Genomic DNA, 23,921 nt, shown 5'->3' with positions numbered 1-23,921 from the left:
AGACTCACACAATCAATAGAGGTTCAATAAAGGTCATTCAAGGCAATTCAATGAGGAAAAGAAAATATTTACTGCAACTTTCTGTAACAACTGTGTAAATACATAAAAATGAAATAAAGGTTAACCTTTACTTTATATTGTACATAAAAATTAATTTCAGATACATCATAATTCTACATGTAAAAGTTAAAACTATAAAATTTGCAGAAGAAAACATAAAAGAATATCTTGGTCATAGGTAAAGGCAAAGATTTTTTTAGGTAAGACACAAAAAGTAATGATTATGAAAGAATAAAAAAGATAAATTAACCTTCCAAAATTTAAAAATGGCTGCTCATCAAAAGGCTTAAGAAAATTAATAGTCAAGTCACAAACTAGAAGAAAATATTCACAACGCATATATCTAAGAAAGAATGTGAATCCATTATATGTGAAAACCTTATACCCTGTCTTATTAATGAAAAGGCAAGAAACCAAATTTTTAAAAATAGACACAGGCACTTCACAAAGGAAGATATACAAACGACCAAAAAGCACATTTTAAAAGTACTTGACATCATTAGTCAATACGGAAATACTAATTAAAGGCATCATGAAACACCCACCTATACTCACTAAAATGGCTAAAATTTAAAAGACTGGCATGAACAATGTTCATGAGGCTATGGAATTCTTATATGTTGTCTTTTTAAAGTATAAAAAATGCAACTATTTTAGATTTTGGTAGTTTCTTAAATAGTCAAAAATACATACAACTTATGACCCAGCAATCCTACACATAGCTATTTACCAATAGAAGTAAAACATGCTCCCAGCTACTCAGGAGGCTGAGGCAGGAGAATTGCCTGAACCCAGGAGGCGGAGGTTGCGGTGAGCCGAGATCGCGCCATTGCACTCCAGCCTGGGTAACAAGAGCGAAACTCCGTCTCAAAAAAAAAAAAAAAAAAAAAAAAAAAAGAAGTAAAACATGCATTGACCAAAAAAAAAAAAAAAAAAAAAATTCTTGTGCAGTAATGTTCATGAAAGCTTTATCTAAAATAGTACCAAAATAACCCAAAGGGCATCAGTGAATAGAATAGACAGACAAGTTAGGGTATTTTTGTCTATAGAGTACTACTCAGCAATAAAAAGGTACTACTTTGCTTTATATGCTATAAATAAATAAATTTCATAAAACAATATGCTATCCAAAATAAGCCAGACACACAGGAAATACACACTTTATGATTCCACTTACATGGAGTTTTAGAACAAGGAAAACTAATCTATCATGAAAAAAATGAGAAAAGTGGCTCTCTGGAATGGAAGGTTGGAATTGACTAGGAAAGGGTATATGGAAATTTTCCCATGATGGAAAAGTTATGTATCTTAATAGGGCTGTGGGTTATACAGGTATTTGCATTGTCAAAACTCATAGAACTGTAACATCTAATATCTCTGCATTTCACTACACATAAAATATGCGTCATTTAAAAAAGTAGAATTAGAAATAATTTCTTATAAAAATATTAAATCAGGATCCTTCTAGAAATGAAAATGATTGCCATGTTAATTTCAGGTAATTTTGTTTTAGGACATTCTCTGCTCATTCATTCATTCAGCCAACTATTGAGTAACTATTATGTGTGCCACTATTGTAGGTGTTTTGAACATATAAATGAGTAAACCAGACATAGATGCTAATAATCCGTAAGTGACTAGAGAGAAAGAAAATACAAAAAAAAGTAAGTAAACAATGAAGTGTTTAAAAATGTGAGAAATGCTATGCAAGAAAGAGAAAAAGCCTATCATCTTGTAACATTGCTATATCATGCTTCAGCTGCCTGATACCATTTCATTAAAGTCATGGATATGCCTATATTTATGGCTTAGCGTTTTTTGCCTTTATTAATTGATTAATCATACATTAGAAGCATTACAAGAATAGAGGAGGGTGTGTGTGGCGTATGTGTTTCAAAGTGCTGGGTTACCACAGTTGGTTTATTCCTTAAGTGTCTGCAATATTTAATGCTTGAATAAATACCTATGAGGATGTCACCTGGAGCATGTGGAAAGGTTGGTTTCAAGGGCATTGTGTTCAATGCTAATCACATTCCATGGGCTACTGAGTCACAGTCACATTGAGTTATTGAGTTGAAAAGCAGCCTTTTTGTCTTCTGTATGAAAGACAAGCTGCTCAAATGTTACAGAATTCAGACGCCCAAGTCATTAAGATGTAGTTGTACATAAAAGATGCCGCGTTGATAATTCAAAATAGACAGGAAGAATGTGCTCCAGGAATAATTTTTCTTCAAGTCATAATATCTGGCACCAAAACATAAATAAAGCCCTATTTTTCTCCTTCAGTGCCCTGCCGGGAAGGAGTCACTGAGACAACTTGTTATCTGCTGGTAACACAGGCATTGCAGGTAGGCCTTCAGCTATGGAGAGACCCTGCTTATTTTCTTTAACAAGACAGAGACTGAAAACCCAAGAATCCTCCATCAAAAAGCAGTAGTACCATCGACTCAAAAGCTTCTGCAATGAGATTATCCAACATGTTGAAATATAAAGCCTCATGTTGCTTTTCTGTAGCTAAGAAACATACACGAAAATATAGTCTTTTTAATATTTGCTCTTTTTTGTTCTTTTTAAGCTAGTATTTTGGGTAAAAGATCAATCTCTACAGATGTAGTCACGTATCTCCAACCTTAAATCTATGCTGCAGTACAAGATGTTTCCATGATGACTTCCTAGCTGTCTCTAGCCTGTTCCTGACCTTTGCCCATGCATATGTGATACTGCTCACACGGAATGCCTTCTCATCTTCTAATATGCCACCTACTTTTCTAGTTCTAAATCAAGTATGTTCCCTTGGTTAATTCTTCTGCAACCAACATATTGAGAAGTGACCTGTCCTTCCTCTTAGCTCGTTGTAGCATGATCTTTTATACTACTTATTTTGTCTAGAATTGTTCCAAGTCATTTTCTGTTACAATTACACCCCTTCAAGGTTCACAGCCAGGTTAGGGTAATTAGAATCATAGGCTGTGTATGCAGAATCCTGTTTAAACTCAGGTTGCCTTCTCCAAATTAATTGGTAAATTTTGTTATCTATAGCTTACAGCCATTATGAATGATAGTCCCCTGACCTGCCCACAAAAGCTTATCAAACTTATACCAGATCTGAAGTATACTATCAATAGTACCCCTTGCAGAATTATTTTTCTGAGAAAAATGCAATTTCTCAGAAAACATAGTATGCAATTTTACTGTACTTCTATGCTGCTAATATCAAGCTGATCAAAAGGATGTTAGTGATCAAAAATGCTTGAATGGTTGCTGGTGATAAAATATTCTATATAGTCTCACAAATTGGTTGATGGCTTCCTAAGGAATCCACAGAATGAATCCTCATGCTAAGGTTTCCAAATTCAGCAGCTTCTATAAAACCTCACATGAACTTCCAATGATACGTGGTTTCTAGCAGTCAAGAAAAACCTGTCCAGGACAGGGGCAGGGTGGGAAGGAGAGAGGTGTTGACCACAAAGTACCACACGGCACCGTCTTATCTCGATTTCTCAGAGATTTTATTAAAGGGGCTTGGGCTTGCTTTCAGTCATTACATTGAGTCAATTTGTTGCTTTGTTTGGGCTAAATTTTAAAAAGCACAAAAGTTTAAGATAAGGTAATACTATTTGGCCTTTTAGCATCTTTTCTTTTTCATTTTTCTTTTTTTTCTTTTTTCTTTTTTTTTTAGACAAGTCTCACTCTGTCACCTAGGCTTGAATGCAATGGAGTGATCTCGGCTAACGGCAACTTCTGCCCCCCCAGGGAAAGCGATTCCCTTGCCTGCCTCAGCCTCCTGAGTAGCTGGCATTACAGGCATGCGCCACCACACCTGTCTAATTTTTGTATTTTAGTAGAGATGGGTTTTCACCATGTTGGCCAGGCTGATCTTGAACTCCTGACTTCAAGCAATCCACTCACCTCGGCCTCCCATTTAGCACCTTTTCTAACACTGCTACTCTACAAAAGCATTCAGTGAAGAGGAGGTTAAAGGTAAAGCAGAAGGAAAACAATCCGGTTCATGAATAGATGCCTTTGGTTTGAAAAGCGGTCAATACAAATACGGAAATAAATACTTTGAAACAGAGGAGTTTATAAAACGAGTCTTTTGCTCATTTCCTTTCTTGTTCGTTTCTTTTGAATGAGCCTCACTTTTTCCCTAATAATTAAAGAAAGAAGAAAAATCATCCTGATTTGTGAAAGCCCCATCTTTTCTCTGAAAGCCCAATTTTGTGGCAGAAGTGAGAAGAGCTGCCCTTACCTCTCAGTTCCCCCATATCCAGGGTTGTCCCCAGTTGTTCTAATAAAGCAACTCTTGCCGCATTCTTTTTGTGTTTCTTGCCATCATAATGTTGCTGGGCCATCAGAGGGTTATTAAACCAGGCTGCACAGAGCCCACAGTATCTGTCTGAATCTCTTCTTTGATAGGGAGATGCAACCACCGGAGCAGTGTCCATCCGTGGCGGCTTAAGTGGGCTCAGGGGTGTTGCTGTGAAAGGAAACAACCAGAGAACCACAGCCACGTTAGTCCAACACTGAGTCCACTCTTCCTCAATCCCTGAAGACCAAAAGTCTGCTGTTCACTACACAGCTTAAACATCCCCAAGAGTTCACTGACAGCCAGAAAATTAGCCCTGCCAGCTTTCATTTTTGACTTTGGACACAAATAAATATTCTTAATGTATTGAGATCAGAGTTTGCATATTGTTATGCCAAAATCTGATAATTCAAGAGACCGTCGCTTAGGGGGAAAATAAGTTTTTAAAAATAAGTTCTCAGTTATTTCCGCTGTGGCTCTCAGGAGCTATTGACGATAGCGCTAAGTATTTGGCTGCCTGGAGTAGCTTTGTAAACATGGTTAGTGAAGGCCTTTTCCACTCACTTTTAAAATGCATTCTGCTCTAACATGGACATTTAGAAAAAAGAAAAAGTGGTAAAATACAGGGGACAAGTTCAATGAACCAGGTAAAACTTGAGCAATAATTTTTCTAGCATCACTAATAATGCAATAAGCCTATTGTAATTGCTTTCAATTTGTGTGTGTGTGTGTGTGTGTGTGTGTGTGTGTGTGTGTGTAACGCTAAAAATAAATATTGGATAAAATGCAATTAAATCAATGAATTCATAGAGGTAAGGGAGTCATCTATCAGTCAAAAGAAAGCTAATGCTTGAAGTAACATTGGACAATCATGACTTACAAAGATTCTAAATGAATGAATTGGACGTTGTGTGCTATAAATATAAATAAATATAATAATGGCTAAGCGGTAGAAATGGATCTTTTGGTGACATAGGTTGTATTAATTGAGGAAGTCATGCTAATTTTATTGTCAGCTGTTTGTTTATTGTAATAGGCTATATTCAACCTGTACCTGCTAACGTTGATGCTGAAACAACGTTTTTCTAAAAACCAAAAGAAAAATACCATAGATCAGGTGTACTCATCTAAACAGAACAGACATGTATCACTATTTTGAGATTGCATTATCCCGCCTATTAAATTAACACATTTCATTGTGATTATTTCTGGTCCAGAAAGTAAAACAGAAAAGAGAGTCTGACTTGAAAGAGCTTACTAATGGAAAGTAAAAATAACTTTCGTATGCATTACAACATACAAGTTGCTTCCATCCTCATAAGAACTATGACTTGGCTTTTTATCCCATTTCTCAGATGTTAAGACTTCAGAAATGCCAGTGATTTACTGACAGTGACATATCTACTCATGGGAAAAACAGGACTAAAACAAAATCTGAAATTCCCAAAGCCGATGTTCCCTTCAATACTCCTCAAGGCTCCTGTTCATACATTTTAATAAGCAAAGGGATATTTTTTCTAGATCCATCATCTTTGTATTTCATAAAGGATCTCATTAAATTCTGGAAAAATATTCTAGTCCAAATATTTTGGAGAAGAAATCAATATATAAATTCTCACATGGGCCATCAGTCCTAACGCAGTCTATAGCAGCATCCTGTGTGTGTTGCTTCTGAGATGGAGGATGCAGCTGGCAAAACCAAGAGCATTAGGGTTGTTCTTCCAAGGAAAAGCTGAGACCTCAATAACAAGTTAAGGAACCAATTAACCAAATCCCCAAGGTTTCAAGTAACTTTTATGTGAATTTTTTATTTTTTCTATTAAAAACCTTATATAGAAACAAGTATTTGCTAAATGACATTTTAATTCAAGTAATGCCTGTGTCATAACAGTATTCCTAAGAAGTTCTTTTCCCTTTATTTAGAGATTTCATCAGATCAAGACGTTTTAGCTAGCGTAAACTTAATGGTGTTATTTCTATAGAGACTCACAAACAGCATGCCCCTTAAAAGCCTCATTGCAGGATTTGGTCATATATCACCATGCAGAAATAAAGCTCAAACCTGGGCCATTCCAGCAGCCACCCAGTATCGTTCTGCTATGACTTAGAAATAAAAGCTACAAATATGCAGTTGACCTGGATGTGAGAAGATCTGTATCTACTTTTCGGAAGGTAATTGAATCTTGCTTCCAAAGTTTCCTGAATCCTTACCAATTTCTGAGGATTTATAGCCGCCTATTGTTTTTGATAGCAATGGTAAACTTATCAAATGTTTACAATCTGAATAAATGTTGACTCTTGAAGCATAATTTATTTTTCTTTAAAGTAGGCCCTATAAAACATTTCAGTCAATTTTATCAATTGATACCTTCTATACTACATCCTGGTAGGAGTGAGGCACAATAGAATATCCATCACATAAGATAATCTTATCTTGCACGTAAGAAAATAATTTGATGTTACATTGGTATTGTAGCTTCTCCTCCTAAATAATTCTACTATCTTGTGTATAGCCTGAAAGTTTAAAGGATTTTTTTTTTTTTGCCTCTGTTTTTAACTCCCTTCACCCATTTAAGCCCAGTTTATATTCCCTTAATGCCTATATAAGCAGGCAAACGCAGTAGCATAAAAACAGCCTTGAATCAAAGTCAGACCTCTGGTTGGGTGGGGCTCCGCCATCAGTGAGCTGTGTGACCTTTGGCAAATTTCTAAGGTCCCTGGTTTCCTCAAGGTTAAAATTCAGGCTAACCATCTCTTTTAAAATTAACGTACTTTCCAGCTAACCCATAGGCTGTAGACGGAACAAATTGTAGAAGCTCCCTCCCTTTTACGGCTTTGATTCAATGCCAAACATAGAAATTACATGGGAGGACAGCAGTTTCCAGGTTTTAATGATAAACCAGTGTGTGTACATGAACCATAACACTAACATTCTTTAGCAGAGTGTATTATTCCAATAAAATGAATAAAGAGTAGGGCAAAGATCTTTTGGTTTAAAAACATACTTTAAAAAACTTTAGTTGACATGTAGTTAATTTTTATTTTGATTTCATAGTTTATGTTTTTATTCTAATTGCAAAAAAAAATTAACTACTTACACTACCTATCCTTTAAATAGATTTGACCAAAAGTCAATTAATCGAAACCAGTGGTTTTTAACATTAAACTCACCAAGCTTTAAAAATTTCTGTGTCCGGACTCTGCCCAGATCAATTGTATCTTAAACTCCAGGAGTGGGAAGCAAGCATGAGGATGATTTTAAAACCTCCCTCTTCCCACAGCCTGATCCATGTTTCCAAAGCACAGCCAATGTTGAGAACAAATGATCTAAATATTGCACATTTTCTTTGAAAATAACTATAAAATAAAGTTTTCTTAGATCTTCACATAAAAGAAAGTGGCATAATACATCCAACAGCAATGGAGCTAGTTTTGCTGTAGGCAATAGCCAAAATGTCGCATCATCCATGAGACAGAAAGAAATAATTACTTGCCTTTTTAAAACTCCAATTAATTTTCCCATTTTACCGTAACATAAAAGAATCACTAAAATAAGAACATTATAAATTCATACTGGTAAAGTTAGACGGCAATTCCGATTCCTTTCCCTAGGAAGCAAGCGCTGTTGTCCCACCTGCCTCTCTTCAAGGACGTGACCAGCCTGCTGTGCTGCCCCGTACCAGACGCTCCACAGAGCTATGCAACTCTCCCGCAAGATGCTCCTGAATCCCATATGTTATGTGGGGCCTTTAATAACCTCAGCAAGAAGTAGGTCTTCCTCCTCTAAGCTTATAGAGCATTTACTCACTGCACAATTCATTTGGCATTTCTTCTTTTTTTTTTTTTGAGACGGAGTTTCGCTCTTGTTACCCAGGCTGGAGTGCAATGGCGCAATCTCGGCTCACCGCAACCTCCGCCTCCTGGGCTCAGGCAATTCTCCTGCCTCAGCCTCCTGAGTAGCTGGTATTATAGGCACGCGCCACCATGCCCAGCTAATTTTTTGTATTTTTAGTAGAGACGGGGTTTCACCATGTTGACCAGGTTGGTCTCGATCTCTCGACCTTGTGATCCACCCGCCTCGGCCTCCCAAAGTGCTGGGATTACAGGCTTGAGCCACCGCGCCCAGCATTTGGCATTTCTTAAATACCACCTTGTAACCTTAGCTGTGTGAATGCGCGTCTGTGTGTATATGTAAGGGAAACTGGAACAGAAGCTGCCATTAGACACCTTGTGTTGGCTCTCTTCTAGTACATGTTCACAATCCCTGCTTCAATATATAAAAATGAAAAAAAATCCCCTGAAACTCAAGTTTTTTCAGATTGATTTATTACCAAAAACTGACATGAAGTCACATGAGACAAATTATAGTCTTTACATTTGACATAAACACACATACATATTGCAATAGAACTATTAATACCTTTGGTCAGGGACTGCTGTCCTATATCCATATAAACAGAGTGTATAGTATCTGTGGCTTATTATATATCCCAAATCCTACAATTTCTGATTTGCAAAATACAATCCCCCCCAAATATTTTGAACAAAAGATCATGGATCTATAGTTGATTCAGAGTCAGTAAAATCAATGTGAGCTCCTCTAAGGCTTGAACTAAGTGAAGCAAGTCAGCATTTTCAACATTTGAATTCTAAGAATCACCTCAATGTAGAATGAATTTCAACATCACTGTTAGTACCTTGTGCAAGGTTTGTCAAGGATTCTGTTATCAGCAGCTATCTGTCACCTGTGGGATATGTTGTCTTGAGTAATAATCTAAAATTATATATATACATATATATATTGATCTTATATTTGTTTCTTCCAGGCATAACAACCACAGCTGATTTAAGGGTAAAAGTATTTCCACAGCTCCTGTGTATGTCTCTATTTTAGTCTGTTCTCACCCCGATAATAAAGACATAACGGAGACTGGATAATTAATAAGGGAAAGAGGTTTCATTAACTCACAGTTCCACAGAGCAATAGGCCTCAGGAAACAAGCGTGGCAAAAGGGGAAGCAAACACCTTCGTCTTCACATGGCAACAGGAAGGAGAAATGACAGCAAAAAGAGGGGAAAGCCCCTTATAAAGCCATTAGCTCTTAGGAGAACTCATTCACTTTCGCAAGAACAGCAGTGTGGGGGTAACCACCCTCTTGATCCAATTATCTCCCACTGGGTCCCTCCCATGACAAGTGAGAATTATGGGAACTAAAATTTAAGATGAGATTTGGGTGGGGACACAGCCAAACCATATCAGTCTCTATTAGAAAATTTCCTCATTCTCTAATTGCCTGCATAGTCTAATTACCTAACACAGTCTACAACCTGACTCTTCATGGGGCCAGCACTGTGCATGCAACAGACACATAGTGTAAATTCCATGCCTTTTGATGAATGAATGAATGAATAAATAAATAAATAAATAAAATATTCTTCACATTATGAGTAAAGAAATATGGTAACCAAGAGTTTTTTTGTTTCTTCTAGATTGTGTCATTTACAGCTTAGGTAGCTAGGTCCTGCGCCGGTCAATATAAATATAAGTCAGTACATGACAAGATCCTGGTGGCTGAACTGCAGAAGGGTAACATCTCAAAGTGTACATACATTGTACATACTAAATATATTAAACGCAATTATTCTCCCAAAAGTCTATTTTCTGGAGTGGCCTATTTCTATAAGCTGCAGAGAGTGCACATCCTCTTGGAAAATTTACTTTCAAACAGGAAGCCATTTACTCTGACTTGCTTATCATGGCATCCAAACCCTCACTCCAGCTTTCGGCATGGCCCCAACCATCCTAGCTTTCCTGGGACTGAGATGGTTTCCCAGGACCTGTGGTTTTTGGGGCTTCAACAGGGAGAGCCCTAGGCAAACTGAAATTGTTACTCCAGCTTCTGAGGAAAGACTGGATTTAACATCCTACATGGAAATTAGTAAAGACTTCGGGAACAACTGTTCCAGAGACAAGAGCAGGTGTTTCGTCCAAAAGGACAAGATTCACGGACAGATCTCAAAGCTCTGTCAGACCACCAGGTGGGCAACTTTAGCTGGAAAGGAGGGTGACACCACCAGCCATGAGACAGATTCCCACCTGCCTGTCCCTGTCTGCCTTATAGTCCCTTTTAGTTTGTCAAGGAGTCACAGGGTTCTCTGCCATTCAAGTTGACAACCCTACACTCCTCCCTCTCTCTCTCCCCCACCACCCGCCAACCTAACACACACATACAAACACACACACACACACACACAGTTTCTCTCTCTCTAAGTCCCTCATCACGCTCCCCCTCCCCCCAGACCCTGGCTCCTTATTTTCTACCTTTGTCCTTTTCTCTCCTTCTCTCTCCCTTTTCACTCATGCTTAATGCTTTCTAGGCTTTAGGATAGTGAAGTTTAATTCATTGTCACGAAGGATGTAAGGGTTTTTGATATAGAGAAATAGAGCCAGAATTTATTCATTTTAAAGCACATAGTTTTTTTCACCTAAGGCATTCTCATCCACAACAATAATTCTTCCCAGTTTGTGATATCATGCAATTTATTATGTCTGTTCTATGTGTTTTCTTAAGTTACTCAGAGATCTTGTCTGGTCAATAAGGCAGCTTGAAGCCCAGGGAGATGAACCCACTAGTGTAGAGTCCCTTGATTAATAAGCAGCAGAGGAAGCCGCAAAGACCAGATCTCTGGACTCTAAGACCAGCCCCATATTTCAATGTCAACTCATTTCCAATAATGCCTGCAGAGCAATAGGCCAAATAAACAAAGATTCATTCTAGAGTCAAAACACATTTCCTAGCCTTCCACATCTGCTCTCAGTGGGGCTTATTTGAAAATGTGCATTCTTTTTTCTAAAAAACACTTTTTCTGATTTCCAATCCCTATGACAAACTGCCTTCCTTTTTTTCCTACTCTAAATCAAATTAATGATAGTAGTATTTCTTCAGCAAGTATCCCTGTTTTTTGCAAATGCTACCAATGGTAATGTTAGATTAGATCATTTAGTGAGTGGCTTAAGAGGCAGCTGTCAGTGTAGTTCTATAGCTCTGTCTCCAAACAGTCCAGCCTCCTCTGTGGGGAAGCACCTCACCTCCATGCCCACCACGAAGTCAGGCCTCATATTTAGATTTCTTTTGCATCTCTGGCAGAGGCTTGGGCCTCTTGTGTAGATAGCAGATGCTCAGTGAACGTGTGATGAATACAGGAAGAAAAGTACTAGTGACTTTTAATATCAACTTGGGGGAATTTTCATATTTTGATAAATATGATAGATAAATATTAAATCTTTGATAGTTTCATTAACCTTATTTTACAGGGTTAAAAAACAAGTTAGATACTCCTAATAGGTGATAGATTAAATAAATCATAGTCACCTATACTCTGAAAACCATGCAGCAATGAAAAAAAAAAAAAAAGATTTGTCTTAGAAAACTATTTAGGGACCTGGGGAAATGTTCGGAATAGGATGTAAACTGAAAGATATGGTTTATATGTATCATATAAACAAAATCACTTATACACACATGGCTGCAAAACTTTATATAACTATAACTACTACTATTACTATATATATATATATGTATATGTATATGTATATGTATATGTATATGTATATGTATATGTATAAAGCTTTGTGGACTAGAAGGCTATAGATAAAAATCTTAGCAATAGTTGTTTCTGAGTTGTGGAATATGGGTGATCTGCTTTGTACACATGGATATATACTCCCTGATGCAGATGGAAAACATTTTTATTTTACCATTTATATATAGGCCACATATTATGCTAACTTGTTTTAGTACAAAGCCTAAAAAACACAGCTTAGGGAACTTGTGATGCCACAATCCAGTCTTAAATCTCAGAAGATTTTATTTGCAGTGCTTTATTGTTAATTTATTGTAGACTTGAAGGAAAACGGGTTGGAAGAAGTCTGGCCAAGTCAGAATATAATGTAAAAATACCAGCTTCCCCTATTTCTGTAAAAGAGAAAAGCAGTTTTCCCACTGTTATCACAAATTCAAACATGGCTCTAATTATTTAGATAAAATGAAGGATATGTCTGGATGTGAATTCTGCTACCTACACCACGAGATAGAAAAATCCACATGCTATTTATTTTATACCACGAAGGAAATGAAAAAGCGCTATAATATATCCAATGTTTCAAAATACATGCCATTCCACATTTCCTGAGACTAAACAAAGATGAGGATGACTTAAGGGGACCGTCCAATTCAATTATGGATCAACATTCTAAGTATAATCAGCCTATTAACAGAAGTTGCTTCTTTACTCACAACGCATTCATATATCATCAGTCTTCATTAAGAGAGTATTCATAGATCATTGATTTTCATTAATATAGACTAATTCCCTCCAGTTTCAGTCACTTGGTTAGGTTCTAAATATCTTAAGTATGCCTGTTTTCTGCAGAATTTTCATCTTTGAAAATAAGTCATTAAATAGAACTTTAGAGGCAATAAAAGTCCTTTTATGACTTTCTTGTGTTGCTTGGCAAAAGAACCCAAAAGCTGTAATACTCCACGTTCTTTGCCTTGAAATGAAGAGGATAGAATCTAAGGTTCAAGAGGGCAAGAATTTTCATCCTTTATTTATTGACAGATTCCAGGTACTCAGAACTGTGCTTGGCACATAACAGGTGTTAAATAAACCCTTCTTGAATGAGGCGAGCAGCTTATTCTCCATAGAGTCATTTACATAAGAGAAGGAATCACTTCTCTTACATAAACTGCATTACTTGAGGACATCCTGCAGGTATAACAATGAATGCTGCAATCAGCGATAGCATCCACTCTGTCCAGACAGATCTGAAAAGCAGTTGTTGCCCTGTAGTATATTCACGGTATTAAATCTTCAAACCCTACTCAGTCAAGGTGATACACTCCCTGAGTTCAGTATCAAAGTCTCCAGTTATGGCCATAGTCCTCAAACTCTGTGCAGAGGTGTCCTGTGATGCATAATGAGCAAACTCATAGGAAATCTGTAAGATATTTTGACATTTTGGGGAAAGTCTAGCAACATCCGTTGGTCACCACAGGGACCATTAATTCAAGGTAGCTTACAGTTTCAACCTAGATGCTACATTCCTTGTAATGATTTCCCTTTCTGTGAAGCTGGGTTTTTGCATACTGTGGTGTATGACCAGTTAATCAATCATTCAGTGAGGAACAAGAAACAAAGGTGGAAAGGTCCAATTTGGTTTTAAAGATACGCGGTGCCTACCAGGCAAACACATTCATTAGTGTAGTTATTTAAGAAGGAAGTGAAAATATTAAGATTTTTTTTCAATTTACGTGTGTGATTATTTTAGACCAGGCACAGTGGCTCACGCTTGTAATTCCAGCACTTTAGGGGGTGAGATGGGTGGATAACTTGAGCCCAGAAGTTCAAGACCAACCTGTGTAATGGCAAAACCCAGTCTCTACAAAAAATATGAAAATCAGCCAGGCGTGGTGGCACATGTCTACAGTCCCAGCTACACAGGGCAAGGCTGAGATGGGAGGATTGCTTGAGCTCACGAGGTCAAGGCTGCAGTGAGCCATATGTGTGCCACTGCTCTCCAGCCTAGGCACCAGAGGAGATCTTGTCTTTAAAAAAAACAACAACAACAAAAATTCAGATGGCTACTAAATTATTAGGACATAAGTGTTTAATTTGTTTGGACCTAGCTATTTAATAAACTTACCTATTAGGCATTTTTTTGGACCTGAGGAAAAAGAAAAAAAAAAAAAAAAAAGTACAGAGACATTAAGACTGTGGTAAACTTTTAGAAACACTAAGAGTTATGACTTCACCCTTCCCCCTTCTTTGCGCATTGCCTGGGAAGAATCCACAATCTGCTAATTGGGCACTGCTAGAAATGACGATTGCCTTTCCTCATAAACTTCAAACCCCATATTTAACACACGGTTCCAGATGGACAACGTGGGCTTCCCTGACAGGAACTGGTTGACCCACTGGCACTCTCAATGCCCACTGAAGCTGCTGCTCCTGGAGTACTGAGCTGGAGGCATCACCTGGATCACAGGCATTATCCTATAGGGGCTGGAAGCCTGGTCCGCTGACCCCTGGGAACTGAAACAAGCTTTGGTTCTTTTAATTCTTCCAGCCTTCCCCAGTCATCTAATCCATACTCCGTGCTCAGGGGCGGGGAATGATTTACTTATCCGGCAGCATTAGCTATTCAACTAGGGAGCCAGCTTCCTGGATCATTTCTTATATCCTATGAATATTTATAGAGAATTCAAAGATGAGAAAAGTGATTGGTGCCAGAGGCACAGCAGAGAGAAAGTGCAGGCTAAGTTTAGAGGAAGAGAGACAAAGAGGGTGGCCTTTTGCCCTGGGCTAGAAGAAAGCTGCGATTTGATAATGAATTTAGGCAAGTTGGTGCTGTTCCATTCTGTGAGTGGAATGCCTGTGTCTACACTCACTCTTCAGCAACCATCCCTCGCCTCCGAAAAAGAGACCCCGTGGTTTCTCTATTGAACCTCCATTTTGAGTTGCCTTAAGCATATATCCCTAAAAATAACATTGGTCTTAATAACCCATGGTTTGCAAGCTATGAAAATTGGCTCTATTTTGTATTTAAAGGATGAATATTAGCTATGCATATATTTTGCATGTATCACTTTGAATTTAATCTAGAAATAAAGCACTTGATCTCAACTGGCATTTGGGAACAGCTTTTCTGAGTCTGTGAAATCTCAAAGCAACTCTAGAATTCTTGAGATCAGATGTGAGGTAGATGGGGCTATTCTGCTCCGTCATGTCAGGTCCCCGCCATCACCAAGACTGAGAGAATTTAGAGTATTAAATGTGAAAGCAAGAAAGTACCCTGGTCCTGAGGGCTTGAAGACCACACACCTACACCACTGCTTCTCAAACGGAGCAACGAGTCTGATGGGCAAAGCAGCACTGCAAAGGAGGAAGCTGATTTTAGGGCAGGTAAGACTTCGCTGACTAATGTTGGAAAATCCCTAGGCTAGTTCAGTCCCTGGGGGAGCAGAAGTCTACCTAGAGCCTGAACTATTCAGGTGTGTCACCCAGACTCATTAATTTAACTATGTCTTGGCCACACACTGCACACTTCATTATTGCCACAGCCAGAAGGGAGGGCATGAGAGAGAATACGAAGGATTTATTTTGAGGGATTTTTAGGACAAGTGTGTCATTAACAGCCAGTGAGGACGTGTGCACCACCCACCAAGACCATCCACAGCACCAGGCGGCTTATTATAAAAAGCGCATCTCTGGCCCCATCCTGGACCACTGGATAAGAATGTGCATTTTACAAGAGCCTCGGGTGACTCACATGCAAATTACATTAGGAAAGCACTGGATTCAGTTCCTATCAGAATCGCCTTGGGGATGTTTAGATACTCAAGGACTCCAGACCCACTTAGGCCCCTTAGCTCAGAATGCCCTGGGGTTGGGTCCAGCCAAGAGAGACCTTAGAGCTTTGCAGGTAGATACAATGTGCAGACAGGACTGGGAACCCGCAGACTGGAGCCACAGCGTAGGGCACAGGCTTCACTTGCACCTCAACCGTACCAAATATTCGTATAGTCATGCTTCATTCATTCAGCTAAGTTCTGGCACTGTGCCCTGCCTTAGATATAGAGGGCCATCCATGACCTCATGGAGCTTAAAGTCTGAAATGGACATATTTTGAACTAACTTCATAGAACTATTTTATTAAGATGTATTCATTCTACAGAAGTCTATGTGCATTCTTAAAAAAAAAAAAAAAAAATCACTGGCAAGGCACAGTGGCTCACACCTGCAATCCCAGCACTTTGGGAGACTGAGATGGGAAGATCACTTGAAACCAGGACTTGAGACCAGCCTGACAACACAGTGAGACTGCACACCCAGCTACTTGGGAGGCTGAAGTAGGAGGTTCTCTTGAGCCCAAGAATTCCAGGCTTAAGTGAGCTATGATCATGCCACTGTACTCCAACCTGGGTAACAGACAGAGACGTCTGTCTCAATGAAAACACACACACACACACACACACACACACACACACACACACACACCCCTAAAAATTAGCCTAGCGCAGTGATGTACATCTGTAGTCTCTGCTACTCAGGAGGCTGAGGTGGGAGGATCCTTTGAGCCCAGGAAGCTGAGTGATCCGTGGTCACGCCACTGAACTCCAGCTTGGGCAACAGAGTGAGATGCTGTCTCTACAAATTTAAAAAGTAATAATAATTTGTAGAAAACATAAGAGAAACAGGTACAAAGAAAACAATATTACAAAATATCATTTTGAAATAAAACCAAAACTAGATTCAAATCACAACTCTGGTGGGTTGTTTTACCTATTGTGAGAATGTTTCCTAGTTGTTCAATTTCACACCCTTGTTGTGAGGATTAAAGGTGTCTGTTTCACTAAAGTTCTTTTTCTGGCATCTTGATCATAGAGAAAACTAAGACTAGAACCCAGATTCCCTGACTGCTGCCCTCTGCTCTTCGCTCAGTCTCACGTTGCCAGGCTGTGGCGAACATGAGGCGGGAAGGGTGGTTGGTAAGAGTGAGTCAGAAAAGCTCGTGCGCTGGTGGTAGTAGGTTCTTGTAGCTGGTCATAAGTTTGCTGACATTCCAGCAATCAGAGATTCTTTCAAAGCCATCCAGGATGTTTTGCAGAATGATAGAAAGTATATATAAGAGACAGAGAGACGGTATAAGGAAGAAAGGTGCATGATGCAGGATAAAGGACATGGGATTACTTAGCCAGAAGACAGGGGCTGAGATACAACTTAATGACACTTGAGACACATAGAAGGTGACAGAATTTAGACTGATGGCCAGCTGTTTCCCGAAGGTGCTGAAAAACAGCTTTGAAACAAAGAAGAGGGGGAGCTGAAGGGAGAAGATCCATGATGTGAAGGCATACTGGCTGTCCCCGGGAAGGGTGGTTCCGGGAGGTTGATAGAATTAAGGATTATTAATATCTGATGGGGAAGGGGAGATATTGGACAAACCATACCAGACAATGAGAAAGAGTCAAATAGAATCTTGCTAGAAACAGAGAGACGATATGTTGGTAATTCAAGATTCATGAATGTCTAGATAGAAGTCATTCCATACCCTACACTCTGGATGAAATATATATATATATTTTTTTAAAAAAAAAGCACAATTTTTGGGTGGAGCACAGCAGCTTACACCTGTAATCCTAGCAAGTTGAGAGGCCGAGGCGGGCAGATCACGAGGTCAGGTGAAACCCTGTCTCTACCAAAAAACAAAAAACTAGCCAGATGTGGTGGCACGCGCCTGTAGTCCCAGTTACTCAGGAGGCTGAGGCAGGCGAATTGCTTGAACCCGGGAGGCCGAGGTTGCAGTGAGCTGAGATTGCACCACTGTACTCCAGCCTGGTGACAGACCAAGACTCCTTCTCAGAAAGAAAAAAAAAAAAGCACAATTTTTGAATATAGAATTATCAGGATTCATCAGATGTATGGACCTCTTACTCTCTGACTTCCTTTGACTACAAATAAAACCTCCCTTTGTGTCAAAAAGGATGGACTCAAGGTTCATTTACATACCACAGAGAATCCTTGCCTTGCCTGCTCTTTAGCATTCCTGATATATTAGTTTTGCTAACTGAAAATGAAAGGGCCAGGTATTAAGATTTCATCTACTCGAGTGAAATGCAAAATGAAGACGCTAATGATTAGCAGTCTGCACTAATCAAGATATAATTCTGCAAAAATTCACAGGCAGGCCTTCACCCCATCTCCTGCTTCTCAGTTGAGTGATCTCAACAGGTGGCAAGATAGCAGCAATCCCTCCTTTAGATGACGGAGGACCCCTGGCTTCCAAAGACTTACCGATTTCTACAGTTTCGAGAATTGCACTCAGAATTCCCAGATTATGTCTTCAGCCGTACCACTAACAAGAAGAACTGCTGCCTCCAAAAGGGTTGCAAAAACTTTGTTGCTTAGTTCTTCAATGCAACTGAGCAACAACAACAAATTGAATACAATAAAGTAGGCCGGGTGAGGTGGCTCACACCTGTAATCCCAGCACTTTGAGAGGCCCAGGCAGGTGGATTATGAGGTCAGCAGTTCAAGACCAGGCTGGCCAATGCAGTGAAACCCCATCTCTAGTAAAAATACAAAAATTAGCTGGGTATGATAGCATGCACCTATAATCTCAGCTATTGTGGAGGCTGAGGCAGAAGAATCGCTTAAACTTAGGATGCAGAGGTTGCAGCGAGCTGAGATCGTGCCACGGCACTCCAGCCTGGGAGTCAAGGCAAGACTCTGTCTCAAAAAAAATAAAATAAAAATAAGAATAAAATAAACTTCATCAGGACCCTTTAATCTCCCCTTTACAATTCATGGTACCTCAAGATGCCCAAAATACCCCTTAAAAACCTTAGGTGGATTTACAATTAGAGCCATAAACTATTGAGTGCTCAACAAACAATCGAAGAAAATCACTTAGCAGGAAATCCTACACAAGAGAAGCAACCTCTCTGAAGGCTGACAAAGTGAGGAAAATACATTAAATTTCATCTTTCTGTTTTCAGTAAGTGAACATGCTAGGCGTCTGTGTCACGTGACCATTTACATAGCAGAGTAACGTATCAAGAAATTAGATGTCTTGTTTTCTTATAGGCTCTCTTCAATGATATGAGAGGAATTTTTGCATTCTATTCCAAAATGTTAGCTCGGCCCTGAAGTCTGGTTTTCCCCTTCCCTAAGAGAGAATGAGCAAATGGATTTGTGTGGTGTTGTCTGAGAGACAAAGGATCTGAATGTTAAAGAGGGATAGGCCTGTCGTTGGCAAAGTAATTGGCTTCTTGGGGACTAGGAAAAAAAAGGGAGTTGCAACTCTCGATAGAGACCTGGGCAGCTTAAAAACAGCATATCCAAGGTGGTGGAACCTCCCTAGGAACGCTGCCCATGGAAATTTGCTCTTCTTTCCCACGGCCTAGGTTGGCATAGAAAAGATTTGGCCCATGTAGGAAAACAGATGATTGAAATCTACTTCTAAGGGAGCCCCAGGGCTGAACCTCCAGGCTGTGGAGGCCAAGAATGCAACAGCATCCTGGGCAAGATCATAAAGCAGCCAGAGTCCACAGGTCGAGACTTCGCCCTTTGCCTGGCTCTAAAGAGGGAGAGGGTACCCCAGTGAATGGCTAGGGCCGGCCTTCTCACCAACCTTCCGGGTCAGAGAGCAGAAGTAATTTACATGGATTTAAAAAAATATTTCAAAATGTTATATTAATTGCACTCAAATGCCAGGCAGTAATTGGTACCTATTGTATCTGATTCTTAAAGAAAACAATCTAAGCATTAAGCAAGAATTTTGAGGCTGATGTTTAAAATGTATAGGTATTTCAAAGAATGAGAAAATAGTTTGGGACATTTACTATCAATTATTTCAGGTGTAAGCTTACCTTATGAGTGTCTTCTCAATTTTATAGACTAGACGCTTTTAGGGTTCTTATCTTTAATAGATGATTCAGGAGTTGTTGCCAGAAAATCTTTCACTTGTACTTTTTTCTGAATAGGAATGCATTTTGTGTATGGCTTTCAAGTCCTGACCATGTTTTCTGCCTACAGTTTCAGAGTATACACAGGAAATTGACTATTTTAATGTTCTACTATTTTCCTTTATAAAGGTATGTCAAAGAATATTTTCTGAAATAAAGGTATAACCACATCATAAAAGCTCCTGAGATCATCAACTGTCTTATACCACCATGTGATCACTCAAAATAGAAAAGCAAGTTTATGGTATTGAAAAAGAATTGTGAAAATCACCTAAGCCATAGGCTCCACTCCTTGTTAAAATCTTTAGTTTGATCCAATCATTGATCTCTTGTTTCATTAGTTATCAACCATAAAACAAAAACTGAGGTAGTCTTGATCTAATCATTGCCCCAAGCTTATTACGAGCTAGTGCATGAAAATTAGGGCCAAAAGAATTCAGCTCACCTCACATTGCTAATGCATTTAAATCCTACTCACTGTAGGACAGTCATGGACTAACTGGCATAGTTTCTCCTGTCAGTGACACCAGGGAATCATTACTGCAAGAGAAGTGTCTTTGCTGTCAGCCACTTGTATCACCTTGAGTAAATGATTTAACCCCTCTGGGCTTTAGTTTTCTCGCAAGGAATCTGAGACAGCTAAAATAACAAACGCTAAGCCCCTTCCAGCTCTGCAATTCTGTGAATCTATTACTTACATTTATAAGCTTAGAAAAGCCAAAACATCACTGGAACAAATGCACTGATCTAGAGATGATGCCTCTGAACATGCCAGCTTTCCTAATGTAAAAGAGAATGCACCACTATTACGACGTGCCTGTTTGACAAACTATTGTTTGCATCTATTAAAACAAGCATCTAGACAGATTATGCCACACAAACCAAATAACCTGCTTCAGATGAAAGAACTGCTATGGTGTATAAAATCTTATATGCAAATAAGAGGTGCTGATTGAACCTAGAGTGCATATATTATTCAAAATTTGAACTTATGTAACTTTCAAACAGATCTCAAATACCCTGATCCTTACTTATTCAACAGAGAACTTAAATAAGCAATTCTGTGTCTGGCATGGAAATTTATGGAAAAGTTCTGAAGCTCTGTCTCTCTCATTTTCAATAGGATATAAGGAAAGAAAGAAGAGAACTAACAAGATTTTAGAAGAGGAATATACAATAAACACACGACACATGCGATAAATGAGATCATTGCTCATCTGTTCCTTTTCTTACATTGTTTACTGTTCCTGCAAATAAGAAATACTTGATTTAAAGTGTATAAATATCTGTCTTTGTTGCTACCAGTCCACTTAGTGAAAGCCTTAGATTTTGAAACGTTCTGTTCAGCAGATTAGCAAATATCAGTAAATCATTTTATGAAACATTATGTATTGCTAGAAATGAAAGAAAGGTCCAGTACTCTGCAAATCAAAGGTTCTGGGCTTGACTTCCAATTCTGTATCTTACAATATAAAATCAGGCAAGTTATTCAGCCTGTGGGGTCTGTTTCCTCTTCAGTAAATTGGATACAATAATACTGTATGCTTCATGCTTTTTGTGAAGATTAGGTGAAACACTGCATATGTTGATTCTATATAACATCTTTACAATTATCGGTTATGATTATTGATTTCATTATGAAGCTAGATGGAGTCTATTCAACTATATGTAGTTTTACCACCAGCACCACACTCAGAATCTTTTAAATAGTACATATTCTTATTTAATTGCTGAGAGATAAACAGGCTTTTTGAAACTTATTTTATATAAATGTAATGAATAGAAAGTAGTTTTGCTATGAATATAGTCTATTCTTGTTATTCATGATAGTTATATTTTACAGCTACCAGGAAAACTGAAATAGCGAATACTGAACATTTGCTCCTAGGAGAAATTTAGGGTTAGGTTCCTAGGAATTTGTGGTTAGAAGATTTTGATCAATCAATAGACAACCTGGATGTATATGTGTTTCTGCTTCACTATGTCTAATTTAATACAAATGTTTGTTTAATTAACTTTAAACACACCACCGATGGCACTGTATGTAACTCATGTCTGAACAAAGCTTATTTTCTCAGCAAGGTTCATCACAGCCTTCTTGTACTTAGGAACGTTAAGATAGCATTTCAGCACTACCCTCGGGGTCATTTTAAGTAGCAAAATCACTAACAAAAAGCACAAAAAGTGCAAAACACGTGGCACTAAATAGACTACAAAAAGAGAGAGAGGGGGCCTTGTTTGCTAAATGAGAGCTGAAACATGAAGGCAGAATGTCACCGTGTTCAGCCTCAGCGGGGAATGTGCACTTGGCATAACTCACACTTTTCACAATTTCACACATGTCTGGGAAAAACCCCCAAAGCACCAGCAGTATTAATTTGGAGTTACAAATAAATCATAGTGAATTCATCAATACAGAATCCTCAAACAATATGTCTCGACTGTGTGTGTGCATACACTTGCATGTAGTTACATACAATAATATATCCATTCCACACTTAATTTGTGTGGCAGGCACTATATCAAGTATTTTACTTATATCTTCTGCCTCACTGTAATAATTCTGCAATGTGGAATTTTTATAGTGAGGCCCTTTACCCATAGCAGATTGAGGGCTGAAGAATTAAAAACCACTTGTGAACATCCCCATGGATATAGGCAGAATTTAAAACTGGGTCTGACTTTATGGCCTTTGTTTGTGGCTTCTGTTATTCTGTATATCACCTATTTTACAAAGAGAGGAGTTTCGTAAGATCAAGCAAGTGGACAGGAATGATAAATTCCTGTTAAATTGGAAAACCACTGTTTTTTTTTTTTTTTTAAATCATCATACTTAACTAAAATTTAAATAACCAAGGTAACTAATTTGAAAATAAAACTGTAGACACTTAACTATGTATCATTATTCTAGTGTATGCTTCCAATTTTTACACATCCAACACATACTAATTAAATGCCTACTATGTGCCCAGAGGTGCAGTCATGAACAGAGGCAGTAATAACTGTGGTCCCTGCAGAGCATACCTCAGAATGGTTCTCCATCCATCCAGCCTTGTTAGCTAAGACACACATAACCCTAGGGCCACTTCAAACTTTGAAGGGTCAGAAATGAAAGAAAAGTTATTGCTAAATTTGATATCATTACCTGCCAAGCTAATGATGTCTGGGAATTATATGAAAGATTACACTCATATCCATTTTCACTATGAATGATAGATGTGTTCATAAAAGCTTATAACTGAAACAATAACTTTAAGTGATAATATAGCCACCAGGATAGATTAGACTCTCCTGTAATATCATACAACCACAAAGTATCACAATACAGGCTTATTTCTTGTTCATACAAAGTCTAATGCAGTTGAACAGCTCTTTCCCATCTTGTAGCCAGGTCTTAACACACAATCAATTGCAAGTCTGGGGAAGATAAGAAGCAAATGGGTGTCAAATAAGAAAAGTCTCTGCTACAGACAGAGATGAACGTTCTTATTAATGCAGGATAGAACCTAACCATTCAGATTATGCATAACCTTAAAAATCACTTTGATGAATGGTGGAAAACAGAGAATACCTATAGTTTAAGGATTTTTTTCCCATACATCAGATTTCTTCCCATTCATATTTTCTTTAAAAGAAAGTTTCTAAAGAGACCAGGTAAATGATGTTTTCTTCAGGATTGTGATGAGATCTTGCTGATATGGATTTATCATTAAAAAAAGGAGGTTGGGGAGGAGAGTCACGAGCTGGCAGGCACAGAACCAGAGCCTGTGATCTTTGCCGGCTGCCAGCAGTTAACTGGAGTTTGCTCATATACTGGGTTAAAAAGTGTCCTCTCAAACGTATGTCCCCCAGAATCTCAGAATGTCAAGTTATTTGGAAACAGGGTTTTTGCAGCTATAACTAGTTAAGCTAAAATGAGCTCATACTGGATCAAAGTGTGCCCTAAACCCAACGGTTGAGGTCTTTTTTCTTTTTTCCCTAAGACAGGGTTTCCTCTGTTACCCAGGCTGGAGTAATGTGCCACC

The 23,921-nt window shown here is 38.5% G+C and overlaps 1 protein-coding gene across 4 annotated transcripts in view; it reads right to left on the bottom strand.

Annotated features, from left to right (window-relative positions):
* The window catches only part of ZMAT4 (zinc finger matrin-type 4), a 386,463-nt gene that overhangs the window by 161,472 nt on the left and 201,070 nt on the right, over nucleotides 1-23,921 (bottom strand). For 2 of the 4 annotated variants that reach the window (XM_003942398.2, XM_074383837.1), the window contains exon 5: nucleotides 4,310-4,537. The exons of the other annotated variants lie outside the window; for them this stretch is intronic. In XM_003942398.2, coding sequence (XP_003942447.1) covers nucleotides 4,310-4,537 — 228 coding nt within the window. The remainder of the gene's footprint in view (nucleotides 1-4,309; nucleotides 4,538-23,921) is intronic. 4 annotated transcript variants of the gene reach the window in all.

Source organism: Saimiri boliviensis, chromosome 13 (assembly GCF_048565385.1).
Source record: "Saimiri boliviensis isolate mSaiBol1 chromosome 13, mSaiBol1.pri, whole genome shotgun sequence".
Lineage (NCBI taxonomy): Eukaryota > Metazoa > Chordata > Mammalia > Primates > Cebidae > Saimiri > Saimiri boliviensis.
The sequence above is the reverse complement of the archived record's forward strand: the minus strand, read 5'-3'. Positions and strand labels throughout refer to the sequence as shown.